Source organism: Mauremys reevesii, linkage group 14 (genome assembly GCF_016161935.1).
Source record: "Mauremys reevesii isolate NIE-2019 linkage group 14, ASM1616193v1, whole genome shotgun sequence".
NCBI classification, from domain to species: Eukaryota; Metazoa; Chordata; order Testudines; family Geoemydidae; genus Mauremys; species Mauremys reevesii.
This window is the reverse complement of record NC_052636.1, coordinates 13674709-13693980: the sequence shown is the minus strand read 5'-3', so window position 1 is coordinate 13693980 and position 19272 is coordinate 13674709. Positions and strand designations below refer to the sequence as shown.

Genomic DNA, 19272 nt, shown 5'->3' with positions numbered 1-19272 from the left:
AAGTTGCCAGAGGATTATTAGATGAGGGTAGGTGGTCGGCAGGCAAGTGCATAAACCAGTGCCTCTGTCTTGTTTTCCCTGAGGTGGTTTTTTCCCCCCAGGCCAGGGAAATCCGTTATCTTCTTTTGTAAATCCAGGCTCGCCAAGGCCGCGATCGTCCAGCCGGTGGGACCCACTCAGATGCTTTGTTAGGGCGAGGACGCGGCGGTGTGAATTTAGAGCTGGCGAGGGGTATTTAGTTTGGGATCCCGGAGAGGACAGGTACAGTGGGATCCGTGTGCTTAATCCGTGACCTAGAGGGACCCTCTCCGGGAGCTTGAGTCGTGACCCCGTTTAGTTCTTGACCTCTGTCAAAAGACAGCCAGTTAGTGCCAGCTGTGATTTATGTGGCCGCCTGCCCCCCGGGGAGCCAGGCTAAGAACCCGCCAGCTTGTTACGCGGGTAGGGTCACTGAACAGCCGTCGGATAACGACGCGGGCTTGATTTGGACAGATGAGCTAGAGGAGAGGGGATGGAACTCCCGAGCCAGGAGACGGACGCGCCGGTGTCGCTTGTGCCAACTCCGGAGTCTGATCCTGTCCGTCCCGGGCAGGGATTTGGAGCAATCAGATTTTTGAATTGCTCCTCTCTGGCTCTGGGCATGAAACCTACTGGTCTGTGCTCCAGCTCCAGGCTCAGCTCCAAAGCCCTGTTCCCCAGGGCCCTAAGCCCCTTACAAACATCCTAACGGCTCTGTGGGGAAGGGACATGTCATTATCCCCAAAACCGAGGGCCACATGGATCGGAGGCCAGATGTTTTTTGGTGCCGAACTCCCGTTAATTCCAAATACCTGTAAAAATCTGGGTCTCGGGTGACTCAGCCAGGGTCGTATCAGAAGTCCGTGTTGGGAATTGAACTCAGATCTTCCGAGTCGTAGTCAAAAGCTTTACCCGCAAGACCCTCCTTCCTCTGCAGAAACCTAACTTTTTAGGGGTCTGTCCTGTAAAGTGCCGAGGGCCCTTGGCGCATGGCAGGAAGTGCTCCCTGCTCAAGGTGTACGGCGGGGAGTTGGGGCGCGTGGAGCGATGGAACAGTTTGAATCCAGCCCAGGTGCCATCGGGGTGGGCTTCCCAAAAGGCCGGGTGTCCACCAGTGGCGTGCGGGGAAGCGCGGACTCACCTCTCCGTTGTTCTCAAGTGTCTCGGTTTTTATTTAAAAAAAAAACCACAACTCTATTGGGGAGGGGAAGGGGACAAACCTTGACAATGTGAGGTGAGCGTAACTGATGCCAGGATGCTTCTTGAATTTGCAGGCCTTCCAAACTGACTCGGGGGCCCCATCGCCGGCCGTCCCGGCGTTGAGGCCTGGCTGGCTTGCGCCTGTGTCTGTCTGCTAATTACTTTCTGTCTCCGGGGCTGCCAGTCTGGCAATTTCACTGACACTACATTAAAAAGATCAAAACCCCGTCGCCCTAGGTGTGAGGAATTTGGCTGAGCGTTGGCGGCGGCTGGGATTCTGGTCTTGCTGGTTCGAGCGCGGGTTTTCTAGCGGCAATGCTGGCTGTTCGGCGTTAGTCACGCTTGGGGGACGTCCCCCCCACGCTCTCCAGTCAAGCCGGTGGAGAAATGGCTTGGGGGGGGGAAGGAGCGGGACGAGGCGTGAGAATGGTTGTCTAATTGCTGTTCAGCTGGCTGTCTTGTGACATTAGCAAGGCCCCATTACGTCTGGCCTCCCTCAGCTAATCAGAGCTTCTGCGGAGGAGAGCAGACGGTTAAACAGCTGTCCAAAAAACGGCGCAGAGGGACCCATTGACACCAGTGGAGCGACTCCCGGATGACATCGGGGTGAGTGAGAAGAGAACAGGGGGGCTGCACCCCACAAGCGCTGTCTTTTTTTGCCGGTATGCTGAGGCCGGCGCCGCAAATCCTCAGCTCCCGGAGTCATGTGATTAGGTGAGACTTTCAGCTGTGGTTGTTTGAAAATAGCAAGTTGCGACCTCTCTGGGTTGTGGGGGAAAGCTTGAAAACATAAAACCGGGGGGGCGGGGGGGGCGGGAGGGAATGTATTATTTATCTTTTAAATCTCAGGATTTTTTTTTTTTTATGTCGACCTCATGATTTTCTTTGCGGCCTGACTCATGGCTTTTGAAGGCTTTGGCTTGGCAGCATCCAGTGGATTAAAAAATAAAAAAATCCCCTTTTCCCGAGGTCTGGCTTCTGTCATTCATACTACCCTGAGCCACAGGCGAGGGAGCCAAAATCTCTTTCCTCTGCTCTTCGGCACATAACTCAGAGCTTTGCTTGTTTCAAACCGCCGTCAGCCTTGCCAGGATCCCGGTCGTTTGACATTCGATAGCTGCTCCGAGGTGATTGACTCAGGGATTTGCTGCTGCTGGCTTCGCCGGACGTGGTCCGTCTTGGGGCTCTGGTCCCATCAGATCTCACAAGCTGGGTCGGACTCGGGGGACTGATGGGAATGGTTCACTTCCTGTCTCAAACTCTGACACGGTGGCTCCACCCTCTCAGAGGTGGCTGCTTTTTGGTAAAGCAGGGGAGACGACGGCGGAGCGTTAAAGCTTCGAACCGTGAATGTCTTGTCAACAAGGCAGGCACGTAAGTTACCATCGGGTCTGCCACGGTGCTGGGGTTTTTTGGGGTTCTTCACACTCCTGGCTCAGATTTGCAGCGGGTCCCTCGGCGGACTGCCTTGGAGAGACCTGGAGATTTCTTGGCGTTTAAGGCCGAAGGATCACCTACTCTGACCTCCCGTGATATCACCCGGTTGTGAGCCTGATGACTTCAGTTAGACCAAAGCATTTAGATGTTGTGTTAGCAGGAGCGTCGTAAGTAATTTTCCGCCCTTCTCCGCGCTGATACAGCCTCAGCTGGAGTATCGTGTCCAGTTCCGGGCGCCGCATTTCGGGAAAGATGTGGACGGATCGGAGAGAGAAGAGCAACAAGAATGATGAACGGTCTAGAAAACATGAGCGGCGAGGGAAGATTGAAACAATTGGGTTTGTTTAGTCTGGAGAAGAGATGACCGAGAGGGGACGTGATCACCGTTTTCGAGTACATCAAAGGTTGTTACAAGGAGGAGGGAGAAAAAATGTTCTCCTTAACCCCTGAGGACAGGACAAGAAGCAATGGGCTTAAATTGTAGCCAGGGCGGTTTAGGTTGGACATTAGGAAAAACTTCCTGTCAGGGTGGTTAAGCTCTGGAATAAATTGCCCAGGGAAGTGGTGGCATCTCCATCATTGGAGGCTTTTAAGAGCAGGTTGTCCAGGATGGTCCAGATACCTGCTCTAGGATGGTCTAGATAATAGTCAGTCCTGCCACGAGGGCGGGGGACTGGATTAGAGGACCTCCCTTCCAGTCCTACAAATCTGCGTTCAGGAGACAGACTGGCAGAGAGCAGAAGAGGCCGAGGTGCCCCCAATGTCTGAGTCTCCTGTGATACTAGGTGAGATTTGTGGCCAGGTGATCCCGGCAAGCGATCTGCACCCCCTGCCACTGCAGAGCCCCTCTCCTCCCCCAGGTCCCTGCTGATCTGACCTGGTTGGGGGGACGAATTCCTTCCTGAGCCCAAATCTGGGTTGTGCTTTCAGTCCTCCATCCCCCCTGATCACCTCAGGGAGATGGGCAGACTGGAAATCCAACCATCTGATCTTCCCTCCCGGCGTGAATACTATTCTGGAAGAAAAATCATTTTATCCAGAAGCGTAACTCCACTTAGGAAGAGAATTCAGTGACACTGAATGAAGGCCTCTTTTTTTTATTCTGAACGGTGTAATCTGGTGGACTAGCATAGCTTTCGTTAATCTGGACGAATTTCCCCCAAATCCTAGATCTATATGTTGCTGTGCATCTTGTTGACTTGGCAAAATGGGCAGCGGTTTGGAAAACCTGCCCCGTGAGTCAGCGTGGAAGGATTCGATTTTTATCGGTGAATGCGGGTAAAGGTCGATTTCACCGTACGCGCGCCAAAAAAAGGCCCATAGGTAAATGGTTGACATTTACAAATAGGCAACGTAAAAAAAAAGCCTGCTTGAGAACTCATTCAAGTTGGATCTGAAGATCGTTCCTTTCTATATTTTAACAGGTGATGTTGACAATTTGTGTGTTAATGGCCATAAAATTGATCTTTTTGAAGCGCAGCGTTAACGGTCCTTAAATCGGTGCTCCCCAAACTTCTCCCAGTCACGCCCCCCCACCCCTTACCCTGTCTGCGATCCCACCGAGGAGCCGGGGCCAGGAGCGGGGTGGTGGCTGGGGGCAGGGCTGTGGCCAGGGAAGCGGGGGAGATGCGGGGGGTGGGGGGCAGAGCAGTTGTTCTCCTTGTCCACTGAAGACAGGATAAGAAGCAATGGGCTTCATTTGAAGCAAAGGAGATTTGGGTTAGATAGCAGGAAAAACTTTCTCATTCTAAGCATAGTTAAGCACTGGAATAAGTTTACCAAAGGAGATTGTAACAACCCTGATCGTTGGAGGTTTTCAAAGAACAGATCTGACAGTCAGGGATAGACTCATAGAAGATCAGGGCTGGAAGGGACCTCAGGAGGTATCTACTCCAACGTCCTGCTCAAAGCAGGACCAATCCCCGACTAAATCATCCCAGCCAGGGCTTTGTCAAGCCGGGCCTTAAAAACCTCTAAGGAAGGAGATTCCACCACCTCCCTAGGGAACCCATTCCAGTGCTTCACCACCCTCCTAGGGAAATTGTGTTTCCTAATATCCAACCTAGACCTGCCCCACTGCAACTTGAGACCATTGCTCCTTGTTCCTTCATCTGGTACCACTGAGACCAGCCGAGCTCCATCCTCTTTGGAACCCCCTTTCAGGTAGTTGAAGGCAGCTATCAAATCCCCCCTCACTCTTCTCTTCTGCAGGCTAAACAATCCCAGTTCCCTCAGCCTCTCCTCGTAAGTCATGTGCTCCAGCCTCCTAATCATTTTTGTTGCCCTCCGCTGGACTCTCTCCAAGTTGTCCACATCCCTTCTGTAGTGCGGGGTCCAAAACTGGACGCAAAACTCCAGATGAGGCCTCACCAGTGCCGAATCGAGGGGAATAATCATGTCCCTCGATCTGCTGGCAATGCTCCTACTTATACAACCCAAAATGCCGTTGGCCTTCTTGGCAACAAGGGCGCCCTGCTGACTCCTATCCAGCTTCTCGTCCACTGTAACCCCCGGGTCCTTTTCTGCAGATGGTCTAGTTGTTCTCTCTAGGTCTTTTCCAGCCTTACGGTTCTGTGATGTGTTGGGGCTCGAATCTACCAGGGAATAAGTTGCAGGTGTCAATTTGCCTGCCAGATCCCCATATTTTTGCCTAGTGTGAAATTGACAACAGGGTGGGGGAGGGGGTGTGAAATGACCAGCCGGGCCGGCCTAGAAACCATATTTTCCCTTTACGCAAGGCCCAAACTCATGTCTGCCGCTGTGTATTTATTATTTTGCAAGAGAAGAGTAGCGGGTAAATATCGGTTTCACCCTAAAAGCCCTAGTAATGGTGCTTTTCCGCAGCTGCATGGGTGAGCAGCGTGACCCTAGGGAAGGAATAAATACCAGAACGCAGCTGTCTGCCCTTTGGTGAAATAACAGGGTCCTCGGAGTAAATATAGCATTTAGCCGGGGGGGGAGGTTGGGGCGTATCTCTGCTGCTGGAAATCCGTTGCCAGCTGTGAGGAGGATGAAGATGCAGTCTGACCTGGTGCGGAGACGCCTGTGAAGGCTTGTCAAGGTTTGAAAGTTAATTTGGAGGAAGGGAGGGCGAGAATCGAAAGCGCTGTCGCTATTCCTGACGGGGAGGTTTGGTGGAACAGCTGTTCCACTCAGTTTCCCTATGTAAATAATCCTTAATAGATAACGTGTGACTCCATCCCTAGGACGGGTTGGCACTGGCTTCTCTGTGACTTACGCGGTACTTGAAGGAAACTGTTCGGCCAGGGTGAAATGCCAAAAACCATTCTTCCTGCAGGGATCCTTCCTTCCTGCGGTACAAATGCCATTATGGAAAGAGAACGTTTCCCGGTTCTTCGCTCCTGACATCAATCATTCTCAGCAGCGTGGGCGGGAATGCCAATATTTGCAAGGAGCCCAGTAACTTAGTGCAATTAGGAGAACGACTCCAAGCCAATCTCATGCTTCAGGGCTCCGGCCGAGTTGCCTGCAGGGGTCAGGAAGGAATTTTCACCCTGATGCACAATTGGTATCTGGGAGTGGGAGCCACTTTGCCCTGGGGCATCAGAGATCACCAGAGCTGGGACATTGGGCACAGTAGGCCGGTGCTTTGATGTTGTGCAAATAATCCGCTTTCTAGCTGCCTGGCTGGTGCATCTGATTGGCCCTTTCGGCCTTAAACTCTAACTGGACAGGGCAATGGACTGGCATTAGGCCTGGCTCTGCCGCTGACCCGCTGTGCGTCTGGGGGCGAGTCGTTCCCGTACCTGGTGCCTCAGTTTCCCCTTCTCTGCTGATTTCGATTGTAAGCTCTTTGGGGCGGGGACTTGTCTCTGACGAGGTGTTTGTGCAGCGCCTGGCGCAGCGGGGGCCTTGGTCTCAGCTGGGGCCTGCCGAGGCTTCCGTATTATTGCAAAAAAAAAAATCAACAAGAGTAACATTCCCTCGAAACGCCAGTCGAGAGGATTGGGCGCGTTTGCATAATGAATGGCCAGTCGATGGTTTGGAACCGCGGTGATCCAGCCAGGTTTGGCTGACTAGCCAGCGGAGCTGCATCCACGTAAAGCTGGTGCGGGAAAGAAATGGAATTGGGGCCCGTTGTTTCGTGGAAGGGCGGTTAGATCATCTAATCTGGCCTGTCCAGCGCGGGCTCGTCCATTTCCCCTTCATTTTACCCTTTCGTAACGTACAAAAACCAGGGCTCACCCGCCGAAACGCAGAGGCCGCTGGTTTAGCATGAAGAAGAGGACGTCGTCTTTTTGCACAACTGATCTGTGGAACTCCTTGCCAGGGGATGTGGCGAAGACCAAAAATATAAATGGGTTCCCCCGAAAAGTTCGCGGAGGATAGGTTCATTGGTGGCTGGTAGCCAAGATGGTCCGGGACGCAGCCCCACGCTTGTGGTGACCCTAAACCGTGGGCCTACCAGGAGTTGGGAGTGGTAGAGCGCGGTGGATCACTGCATGATTGTCCTGTACGCTCCCCCTAGATTAGTCGTAGCGTGGCCTGACCCAGTCTGGCAGCCTTCAGGATTGCGGGGGAGAGAATGAATGGGGAGCTAACGTTGACGCCGGCCGCGAGATTCCCTCGGTTCAGACAGTTCGCCCGCGGCTCTTTGCCCGGCCGTTCGCCTCGGAGCTCCCCGCGCCTCCTCGACGTGATGGCTTCGAGCGGCTGCGAAACGCGACGAGCCGGGCTCTGAGCCCAGTTCCTCGGGGGGCCTGTCAGCCGGGCCCGGCAGCCGAAGCAGGCGGTGGAGAACAGATGGCAGCTCCAGGCCCGCGGGACGGCGCGGCCGTCGGCAGGGTCTCGCGGCTTCTTAGCACCTGGCCCCGGCTGCTCCGAGGCGAGGATCCTTGGCAGGGCGGATTGCAGGGCAGGGCGTAGAGGGAGCCGGGTGTGGGGGTGAGTCAGACGCGCAGAATCCTGGGGCTTGAGCGGATGCCCCATGCGTGACTTATTTCTCTTTTCTCTCCCCCCCCCGGCTCTGTAGATGAAGAAGATGGGGATCTCAGGAACCTGGAGAGCGCCCTGGGGGTCAAGAAAAAGAAAAGGGGCCCCCGCAAGCAGAAGGAAAACAAGCCAGGGAAGCCCCGGAAGCGCAAAAAATTGGTAAGCCGCCCGTTTGCCGGGCTGCCGACGTTTCGGGGGCGGGGCGTGTGTGTGTGTGATCTCAGACGGGGGAGGGGGCACCGGGGGCGAGGGTGGGGTGGGTTGATCTTGGATGGGGAGGGGAATCGATGCCCTTTTGGAGCTCGGCGGGTGTCGGGGGGGCCGATCCTGCCGCCGAGCTGCGTTTGTCGGCCCTGCCCGTCTCCTCAGTCTGGGAAGGCTGAAACCCCGCGCCCAGAGTCTGTTCGGCCTCTTTATTGGGGGCAGCATGTCTTGGTGATGCAGGATTCCTATTCCCAGCTCTGACACTGGGTAACCTAGAGCAAATCGCTCCCTCCGCCGCCCCACCGTGCCTCAGTTTCCCCATCTGCAAATTGATGCCGACCTCCTTTGTGAAACGCTTTGAGATCTGCCGATGAAACGCGTAACAGCCAGGGCACCTGAGAGATTCCCCCTCAAATCGTCCCAGCCAGTTTGACCAGAGCCGCCAGACGAACCACCTCCCCCCGAATCGTCCCAGGCGGTTCGACCGGGATGGACATCCGCCCCTGTCCCCCGCTGGGAGCCGTTGTGCTGGCAGGTTGTTCCCTCGCCAGCGAGCTCCCTCTCGACTTTGCCCCTCTCGCCCCCGCAGGTGAGCGAGGATGAGTTTGAGTCGGACCGGGAGGAGTTCCGGGAGAAGTCGGAGAGCGGGAGCAGCGACTACGGAGGGGTGGCCAAGAAGAAGCGGCGGAAGCACCGGGAGAAGAAGGAGAGAAAGACCAAACGCCGGAAAAAGGTGGATGGTGATGCAGGCCAGAAAGTAAAGGTACAGAGCGGCGATCCGCCACCCGCTGCTGGCCGAGCTCTCTGAGGTGAAACCCCCCCCACCCCCGGTGGCCCTCTGCATGTGTAGGAGAAATCATCGCCCAGCTCCCTCGGGTGGGGGCTCGAAATTCCCATACAGCATAAAGCCAGATGGGACCACCAGGTTTCATAGAAGATCAGGGTTGGAAGGGACCTCAGGAGGCATCTAGTCCACCCCCCCTGCTCAACATAGGACCAATCCCCAGACAGATTTTTGCCCCAGATCCCTAAATGGCCCCTTCAAGGATTGAACTCGCAACCTTGGGTTTAGCAGGCTAATGCTCAAACCACTGAGCCATCCCTGCCCCTAATCCAGCCTAACCTCCTGGCCAGTCACCCCTCAGCTGAGCCCAAAGACCTAACCATCTCTGGAGACTAACCCGGCAGAGACCGAGACACCCCCACTGCCTGATTTCCCTGCCCTGGCGGGGGATTGACGATGTGCCCGGAGGATCCCAACAGGCAGGCCGCCCCCAAACCCGACTGTTGCTTTTTGGCTAATGTTTGGGAAGGGCACAAGGGACATCAGGTGCATAAACTCTGGTAGGCCCTTCCGCGATTCCAAAGCACCTGCTCTTTCTCAAGATAATCCCACCGGGTCCACCCTGTTAGCGCAGTTTCCCTCCTCCCTGTTGTTTCTAAGCCGAGTTTGCCCGGGACAGAAATCGCCCCTGTCCGAAGCGCTCTGGGACTGCCGTTCTGTTGGAGAAGGCGCAGGGCAAACGGATGGAATTGGGAAATCCCAAATTTCTCACCAGCAAAATGTTGCGGTTTGGGTGAGAATTTTCCTTTCGAAACCACATTTTTTTTTTCCGTTTTAATTGAAAATAGTTTGTTCCGATTTTCAGCTTTGGGATTTTGGGGGTTTTCCTTCTTTCACCTTTTGATTCACCTTCTCCCTGCTCCCCAAAACGGGAAATCTGAAAATGGAAAACGGCAACGAAACAACCGTTTTGTAGTTGGGACCTAGGGCAGGCAGGGAACCCGAGTTCCCATGTTCGTGTCGGCTACGGCAGGCCCCCGATCAGACACTGGGCCTTCAGACTCATTCAGCTGTCTCCCTTGGCACTGGGAGGCCGTTCCTGACCCTCCCTTCCTCTGATGGGTAGAATTCTGCCTCGGTGCTCCAGCCTCGGTTAATCTCCATCTGATCTGCCAAAAAATGAAGTGAAATTTCTCATTTTGATTTTCCCGACTTGGGAGAAATGAAGCATTTAGTCAGTTTTGACCAAAATCACAAATCCCAGTGGGAAGTTTTTCATGTGGAAAAAATCGGGAGTGTTTGAAAAATATAGATTCAGCGGCACCAAAACGTTTAACAAATTTGCGTCCGTTTTGCCACATAGTTTTGGTCCCCAAGCGAAGTAACAAACAAAAAACCCCTGGTGGGGGAGGAAATGCTGAAAAATTCAAACTGTTTCTAAACGACTTTTCATCTAATACACCTCTAGCCCGATATAACGCGACCTGATATAACACAAATCTGATATAACACGGTAAAGCAGCGCTCCAGCGGATCAAAGCAAGTTTGATATAACGTGGTTTCACCTATAACGTGGTAAGATTTTTTGGCTCCTGAGGACAGCGTTATATCGGGGTAGAGGTGTAATTTCATTGAACAAAAACGGTAACTGGTGCTCAAAACTGAAATGAAACATTTTGATGTTTTCTGTTGAAAGTGATTTTCTATTTCTTCCTTTCCTGTTGTTTTACTCTGAAAAAAATCGAAAATGTTTTTTGGGGGAAAAAAAAAGTTTGCAGACGAAACGTTTGATTTTTGTTTTCTTCGAAACAACTTCCGAAATTTCCCTTCATTTTATTTAAAAAAAAAAAAAATGAAACCTGATCGAAATCGAAACCAATCATTTCATTTCCGGGCGAGCAAAAAGTTGCGTTCGACCCTAAACCGTTGGGTGTTGTGTTTTGGGGATTTTTTTGGAGATGCCGAGTATTTTGAAAAACGTTATTTTTGCTCCGAGCCCATCGTGCTTCTCCCGTCCCCTGATTTGTCGCACTTGCCCATGAACCGGAAAACTGAGGAAGTTCTTGTTGGGCTTAGTGTGTTGTTGGCCAGTCGCTAGACAGGAGGCCGTGCCGCATGAATTGGTAGAACCTTCTGGCCGTGAACGCTATCGCTCGATTTTGCCCGTTCCCTTTTGCTGCGGATTACTGGATCCTTGGCAATTCAGTGTGGACGCTCCATTATATCCCGTCTCTAGCAGAGACGTAGGAGCATGGTAGATCTCTCAGCACTAGAGTCTTTAGGATGCATCCGTGGTGGTCCCTCAGGCTTCCTCTCCATGCGCCTGTCCTGGGAAGCCTCCCACCGGGAGGGCAGGGGTGTATCCTCCCCTTTGGAGAGGATCCCCGGCAACACCCCCCCCAAGCTGGCTAACGGGGAGCGTTTGGCTTGCTCAGCAGGTAGAGCAGAAATCCTCGGCCCAGCTGCTCATGACCTGGGGGCTGGAAGACGTGGACCATGTGTTCTCCGAGGAGGATTATCACACGCTCACCAACTACAAAGCCTTCAGCCAGTTCATGAGGTAAGGTCCTGGCGGCTGCGGGTGTCCCATTGAATCAGGCCGTAGGCTGGAGAGTGGGCTAGGAGTCAGGACATGTCCCTGCCCTGTCATGTGACCTCAGGTGGGTCCCCTCCCCTCTCTGGGTCTCCGTCTCCCCTCCCGCCCGTTCAGTGGGGCAGGGTGGGGGTTCTGGGCAGTGACGGGGCCCCGATCTTGGTCGGGGCAGGGTGGGAGTTCTGTGCAGCGCTGAGCTCATGAGTTCGTTAGTAGTGCCTAATAGGGGTGCATGGAGCTGCTCTAGAGCGTCTCTGTTCTGGCCGTGGGGTGCTGCCCCAGGTCTGCCTGCCCTGTGGCTGGGGAGGCGGAGGATGAAAAGGCTCCCCCGATCCCTAAAATATGCCCCCTGCTGCTGATCACGTCCCTGGACCAAGCCGTCGCCGTCTCCCTTTGCCCCAGCCCCCGTGGCTGCAGCGGCCTCCAGCAGATCCTGAAGCGGGAGGAAGAAGCGGATCCGGTCTCAGCTCCCCCAGCGCTCGGAAGCACCAGGTGTTCGGGGAGAAGGAACCCCAAGAAGACTGGTAACGTGTGTCAGTGGGGCCAGAGCTGATTGACACCAGTTGGGATCTGGCCCCATTGACTCCAATGGAGAGACGCCCATTGACACCAGCTGGGATCTGGCCCCATTGACACCAGTGGAGAGACGCCCATTGACACCAGCTGGGATCTGGCCCCATTGACTGCAACAGAGAGATGCCCATTGACACCAGTTGGGGTCTGGCCCCATTGACACCAGTGGAGAGACGCCCATTGACACCAGCTGGGATCTGGCCCCATTGACTGCAACAGAGAGATGCCCATTGACACCAGCTGGGGTCTGGCCCCATTGACTCCAATGGAGAGACGCCCATTGACCCCAGCTGGGGTCTGGCCCATTGACTGCAACGGAGAGACACCCGTTGACACCAGCTGGGATCTGGTTCCATTGACTCCAATGGAGAGACGCCCATTGACACCAGCTGGGGTCAGGCCCCATTGACTCCAATGGAGAGACGCCCATTGACACCAGCTGGGATCTGGCCCCATTGACTCCAATGGAGAGACGCCCATTGACACCAGCTGGGATCTGGCCCCATTGACTCCAATGGAGAGACGCCCATTGACATCAGCTGGGATCTGGCCCCATTGACTCCAATGGAGAGACGCCCATTGACACCAGCTGGGATCTGGTTCCATTGACTCCAATGGAGAGACGCCCATTGACACCAGCCGGGATCTGGCCCCATTGACTCCAGTGGAGAGATGCCCATTGACATCAGCTGGGATCTGGCCCCACTGACTCCAATGGAGAGACGCCCATTGACACCAGCTGGGATCTGGCCCCATTGACTCCAATGGAGAGACGCCCATTGACACCAGCTGGGGTCTTTCCTCTGCTGACCCCCGTCCCTCTCCAGCCCGCTGTGCTGGGCCCGGAGGCGGGTCAGCCAGGAGACACGGGCTCTGCCATGCCGTCATTACCCCGATGACGCCCCAGCAGCCCGCCCCCGTCATGCCTGACTCAGCTGGTGTGGGAGCCCGGAGATCCGTGCGGACCTGGGCTAAGCGCCCGCTGGCGGAGCCCCAAGGAGCCCGGGAGAACGCCGTGGGTAGCGGCCAGCGGGGCTGGCAGGGCTCGAGGGAGTTTGTGTCAGCCAGCCGGGGGGCTGGAGTCAGATCCTAGTCTTGCCAGGGAGGATCTGCGGCCAAGAAGGCTTCCTTGCTGCCTGGCAAGCGGAGAGCGCGGCCTGCAGCCGTCCTGGCCGCGGAGAGCGAACGCCTCCAGCCCTCCCAGAAAACCCGAGCCAGCGCCAAGTCTCTTCAACTGGAATTCCAGGCCCGGAGCGACGGGAGCCGTGCCGGCTGCCAGCAGGTTCCCGGGAGGAATTAAAGGCGTCGGTAGTCACCTAATTAGCCCTTGGATCTGGTTCCCCGAATAGCAGCAGCACTCAGCCTGGAGCCGACTTCTCGGTGTTTTCCATCGGCGGGTCTCCCCTCCGCAGGCCTTTGGAGCGAGCTGGGTGTCTGTCGGCTCCTTTCAGCTGTGCCGCTTCGGTCCTTCCCCCGGGCCCAGGGATCGGAGGAGCAGCCCTGGGATAGCGTCTGAGTAGATGGTTGCAGGGATCCCTTCGGGCCTTTGGAGCGACCATCTCTGCATCCGGGATGGGGTTTTTTTTCGGGGGGGGGGAGCGACACCACCGAAATGGCTCCCCCGCCGGCGGTCGCGTTTCACCAGCCCCGTTCTTTGCACCCTGCATCCTTCGCGCCGCTGAGGAAGGGACCCGGTCGGATCCACTTCAGAGGAGGATTGGCTGAGGCGCCGACTACCGGGGACCACCCCACAGCCTCCCACTCCCAGCCAGGGGTGGGAGGCGGCATAGGCCAGGAGGTAGGAGATCTGGGTTCTGTCCACCTCCCCCGTGCCTCGGTTTCCCTGTTTGTAAAACAGGGATAATATTCGTCCTGCTCCTTTGCAAAGGACCCCCACCACTCAGGATGGAAAAATCCTGCCGGGATTGTTTGCCTCTAGGGCCTGAACCAGAATATCCCACAAGCGGTGGCCTTTTTCCCTACTCCCGGAGGTTGTAGCTGGACTGGCAGCGCCACCTGGTGTCTGATTTACCAAATCAGCTCTTGGCGTGAGTTGGCTGGAAGGGATCTGGCCTCCACTGTGGGTGGACCTGCAGATCAGTGGGTTCCTGTCCTTTTTATAACAACCGTGTTACGGCTTTGAAGACTGCGGCCGAATCCCCCCTCAGCCTTCTCTGCCCGACACCTTTCCAGACTATGGTGTCCCTTGCAGGAATCTGATCTGCCAAGTTTCACCTCACTTAAAAACGACTTGCGTACAAAATCCGACGTAAACATACCAGAGTGTCACAGCGCACGACGACTGAAAACGTGCTTACGATCTCATTTTCACCATATCGTTATAAACGACGTCGGTTGGAATATAGATATCGTGCATATAGTCTATAGAGCGGTATATAAGGCGCCATCGTATGACATTTTCGTTCGTGCTGACGTCGCTTGTGCTTTTTAGGTATAAAGCCCTGCAAATCTGTGGTGGTTCACTTTATATCCGCAGGCTGTGTTTGTGAATCATAGAAGATCAGGGTTGGAAGGGACCTCTGGAGGGATCTAGTCCAACCCCCTGCTCAAAGCAGGACCAAACCCAACTAAATCATCCCAGCCAGGGCTTTGTCAAGCCTGACCTTAAAAACCTCTAAGGAAGGAGATTCCACCATCTCCCTAGGGAACCCATTCCAGTGCCTCACCCCCCTCCTAGGGAAATAGTGTTTACTAATATCCAACCTAAACCTCCCCCTCTGCAACTTGAGACCATTGCTCCTTGTTCTGTCACCTGCCACCACTGAGACCAGCCGAGCTCCATCCTCTTTGGAACCCCCTTTCAGGTAGTTGAAAGCAGCTATCAAATCCCCCCTCACTCTTCTCTTCTGCAGATTAAACAATCCCAGTTCCCTCAGCCTTTCCTCATAAGTCATGTGCTCCAGCCCCCTGATGATTTTCGTTGCCCTCCGCTGGACTCTCTCCAATTTGTCCACATCCCTGGCAGCGTGAAACAATCGCCGTATAACGATCCCTTGGCGTGAGCTGTCGAAACGGGGCGCGCCTCAGAACTGATCCTTTATAAACAGGATTGTGCCGTAGTTCTAACCGGAACCCTAGCCGGGGGTCTCGGGCGCTCACCCGGTCCAGTCCCCTGCACTCATGGCGGGAGGAAGTATTGTCTAGACCATCCCTGACGGGTGTTTGTCTCGTGAGGCGGGGACTACAGATGATGTGTGTGCTACAGCGCAAAAAATGTGTCACAAAAATGCGTTGCCCCTCTTAAAACCCAGATGGTTGTTTCCATTCCAGATGGAGGAGAAATGAATGATAGAAGTCAGATAGCCTCTTAGGTGCCGTCCTGTTCGTTTACCATGAATATCCCTCAACTCACAGTCTTAAATTTTAAATCAGGATGGGATTTTCCCCCTCTCCCCCCCGAGATCTATTCCAGTTCAAACAGGAAGTCCTGTGGCGTGTGTTATGCGGGACATCAGGTGATCTCAGTGGTCCCGTCTGGCCTTGGAATCTGTGAATCTCTAAGCCCGCCTTTCTAGCCAGCCCTGTGGCCGGCCCAAGGAGCTCTGTCCCTTGACCTCCTCCTAGGACATGGCTGCATGGTCTAGTGGGTAGGTTGCTGGACCGGGAAGTCACAGGACCTGTGTTCTTTCGGGGGGAGGGATAGCTCCGTGGTTTGAGCATTGGCCTGCCAAACGTGGGGTTGTGAGTTCAATCTTTGAGGGGGCCAGTTAGGGATCTGTCTTGGGATTGGTCCCCCTTTGAGCAGGGGGTAGGACTAGATACCTCCTGAGGTCCCTTCCAACCCTGATATTCTATGCCTTTGTCATGCTTTCTCTCCCACACACACTGCAACCAAATCAATCCCATGGAAACACCCTTAGCTGTTGCGTGCATTGCTTTGGGCGTTGGCTTCCTGTTGTTTCAACTCTCGCTGCACAGCGGGATATTTAATTGCTCCTTCGGTTTAGCCCTATGAGCCTTGATGTTGGCCAGTATTGCATGCTTCAGATGCAATAAAACCACGATTAGAAAATACCTGCCCAGAAGGGAAATTTCGTCCTCTCTATTTGTGTTTATGCTCTTTCGCCTGTCTGATGAGATCCTATAAATGTCTTAGCGTGGGCAACAGGGATTGAACCTGGGACTTCTGCATCGAACACCATGACCCACGGTGTAGCAACACCTCAACCTCTCTCTGTATCCCACTACAGCGGGACAGAGCACCGCACTGACTGGGTGTGGGCCGTCCATCTAAATGAAACCATTGGGCTCCTTCGGAATTTCGGGTCATTTCTTTTCCCTTGATGCGAACGATTCGGTGAAACCGACACCAATTCACAAAATGTTCGTCGGTGACGCCAAATCCGTGGCCGGGCGGGGGGGAGAGGCTTTTTGGCTGAAAATTTTTGCCCAGCGTTCGTCTAAGGGCCCCTCCTATTCCAAGGAAGTTTGGAGAGATGTCAATGTTTTATCTGATAGCTGACCCATCTCTCTAGTGGGGCTTCACAGATGACTACGGCTCCATTATCTCTGACTAATGTGCTTCGCGCCACTTAACTAGTGCATTAGGAGGCAGGGTGGTAAATTATTCAGACTCAAGGACGGTTGTCAACGTCGAAGAACAAAGAACATCCTTCTTCCCTGTTCTGCCAGGCACTGAACAGACACACCCGCCCGCCCCGGTGACCGAGATCAGGGTCCCTGGGGTGCAGGGTGCTGCACAGACGCGTCGCGAGAGAGAACCGTCTCTGACCCAAAGTGCTTACAACCTAAATCGGCAAAACAATGGGGTGGGAGGGGAAACCGAGGCACGGAGCGGGGAGGGATTCTCTCGAAGTTGCAGAGCTGGGACCAGAACCCAGGCGTCCCACGTCCCAATCGGTCCCCCGTGCACTGGTCCCCGCCGCCTTCGTTCGTGACCTGGCCCCGTCGGGTTCCCACCGCGATTTGGGGCGTCTGGGTTCTGTCGCGACACAGCTCCACAGCCGAGGCGACGGTTTGCTAACCTCCAAGCTCCGGCGGCTTGCAGTGGGTCTCCCCGACTGGGAATTTGGAGGTCTGGGGGTGGCTGACCCCTGGGACCTTTCTCAGGAGTAACAATGAGCAGTGCCTCGAGCAAAGCCTGTCCTGGTGCAGATGAGTATCGGTGCAGGCTCTGGCCGCCTCTTTAACTTTATGAACGCAGAAATATGCTTATGACCCTAAACTCTTAGCACCTTTGGGTGCTGTTTTGCTGGCGAGTGACCGGAAACGCTGAACTTGCGAGGCCAGGGAGGAGAGAGTTGCGCTCGCTCGGATCACGGATTATTCCACGCGGGGGATCGCGGTTACTCAACCGGCTGCGGCACTGCGCTTGGTGCCGGGGGCTGGGTTAGCCCGATCGTCTGGTGTCGCCCGGCTGGAATCTGCCCCGGTGATTCCTGCCTTCGGCCCAAGAGGCGTGGTTGAACTGCAAGGGGCCGTTCCGAAAGAAAACCCGGCTTGATTTAAAGGCGATGCAGAGCAACGTCGGACAACAGCGGCCTAAAGCCGCTGTAGGGTCAGACGCTGCTTCCGTTGATGCCGGTGGAAATCCGGACCGTCTCCCTTGGCTTCAGGGCAGCCGCTGGCCGATTGACGCCGGGGTAACGGAGGGAGAGGAATTTAACGCTCCGGGCGTGTGTCTCCTCTGACCCTGCCGTGAATCGGGGGCGCTCCCAAATCGCAGCTTTCCTTCCGAAAGCAAAACCCAAAGTCTGGCGCTTTGGTGGCTGCCTGGAAACCTCACTCGCTTCACGCCGAAGGCCTGAGTCTGCAGAGAGCCTGAAACCCAAATCGGCGTTGGGGTGCGAACTGCCCCTAACGTGACTGACGCAGCCACATCTGCCTGAGAGGGTGGCGCTGGCGGGGAGGGAGCTGCCCGGAGGTTGCTAACTCCCATGGCAGGGACGGCGATGGCGCCGACTCCATGGGTGCGCCGGGTCTGGAGCACCCACGGGAAAGAAAATAGCGCCGGCAGCCCGGCCGACCAGCTCCTCCGCCTCCCAGCTGCCGGTGATCAGCTGTTCGGCAGCGTGCGGGAGGTGCCGGAGTGGGAGCAGGGAGAGGCGGGGCGGGGGCTTGGGAAATAGGTGGAGCCGGGGGTGGGACCTGTGGCAGAGCAGAGGCGGGGGGAGGACGCGGGGAGAGGTGGGGATGGAAGAGGCGGGGTTGGTGGAAAGGAGTGGGGCCTGGGGCAGACCAGGGGCGGGAAGAGGCGGGGCGGGGGCAGGAAGAGGCGAGGGGGCAGAGCGGGGCGGGAAGAGGCGATGAGGGGCGGGAAGAGGCAGGGTGGGGCGGGAAGAGGCGAGGGGGCAGAGCGGGGCGGGAAGAGGCGGAGAGGCGGGAAGAGGCAGGGTGGGGCGGGAAGAGGCGAGGGGGCAGAGCGGGGCGGGAAAAGGCGGAGAGGGGCGGGAGGCGGGAAGAGGCGGAGAGGGGGGGACGTGGCGGGGCGGGGGCAGGACGTGGGGAGGAGGGGAGGGGCGGAGGGGGGGTGGGAAGGAGCGAGGCGGAGCACCCCCCCGGGAACTCTGGGCGCGGCAGCGGGGTGCCCCGTGCCGCCGCTCGTCGCAGGCAGCCTGCGGGAGGCGGGAGGGGGGACGAACTCTGCTCCCAACGGCCCGGCCGGCGCGCCGCCACCCCGCTTTGTCTCGTGCCGCGCAGGCCGCTCATTGCCAAGAAGAACCCCAAGATCCCCATGTCCAAGATGATGACCATCCTTGGCGCCAAGTGGCGGGAGTTCAGCGCCAACAACCCCTTCAAGGGCTCGGCGGCGGCCGTGGCGGCGGCGGCCGCGGCAGCGGCGGCGGCCGTGGCCGAGCAGGTGTCGGCCGCCGTCTCCGCCGTGGCTGCCGAGCCGCAGCCCCCTCCCGTCCGCAAAGCCAAAACCAAAGAAGGCAAAGGTGAGTCGCCCGGGCTCCCATCCCGCTTGGAGGGAGGGGGGGGGGTTGGACTACATCTCCCATGATGCACCAGGGCCAGGGGCTATGACGATGCCCGGCTTCTCCTCCCGCAAGACCGTGGGGGAGCATGATGGGGGATGTAGTCCCACCGGGGACCCCGGACTAGAGAGGGGAAGGGGCGCATGACGCACCCACCACTACAGTACCCAGGATGCTGCCTGGCCGGGTATGCCCATGGTGCACCCCGTCTCTAAGACCATGGTGCATCATGGGATATGTAGTCTGACCAGGCGCCTTGGGCTATAGAGGACAATAGCTGTGTGGGGCACCCGGAACTACAATTCCCATGATGCATCAGGGCTGGGAGAGGCAAGGCCCTGTGTCTCATTCCCCTCCCCACCCACCTGGACTCCTGGGTTCTCTCCCCGGCTCTGGGAGGGGAGTGGGGGCTGGTGCGTTAGAGCCGGGGGGGCTGGGAGCCGGGACTCCTGGGTTCTCTCCCCGGCTCTGGGAGGGCATGGGGGTGGTGGGTTAGAGCAGGGGGGGCTGGGAGCCAGGACTCCTGGGTTCTCTCCCCGGTTAGGGGAGGG

General features: G+C 56.3%; 1 protein-coding gene across 7 annotated transcripts in view; it reads left to right on the top strand.

Annotated features, from left to right (window-relative positions):
* CHD3 (chromodomain helicase DNA binding protein 3) overlaps window positions 1–19272 on the top strand; it is a 63400-nt gene that overhangs the window by 8063 nt on the left and 36065 nt on the right. For 3 of the 7 annotated variants that reach the window (XM_039500064.1, XM_039500060.1, XM_039500058.1), the window contains exons 2-5: window positions 7649–7767; window positions 8402–8575; window positions 11032–11156; window positions 18444–18682. In XM_039500064.1, coding sequence (XP_039355998.1) covers window positions 7649–7767; window positions 8402–8575; window positions 11032–11156; window positions 18444–18682 — 657 coding nt within the window. The remainder of the gene's footprint in view (window positions 1–7648; window positions 7768–8401; window positions 8576–11031; window positions 11157–18443; window positions 18683–19272) is intronic. The other 4 variants (XM_039500063.1, XM_039500062.1, XM_039500061.1 and 1 more) reach the window with 4 other exon arrangements.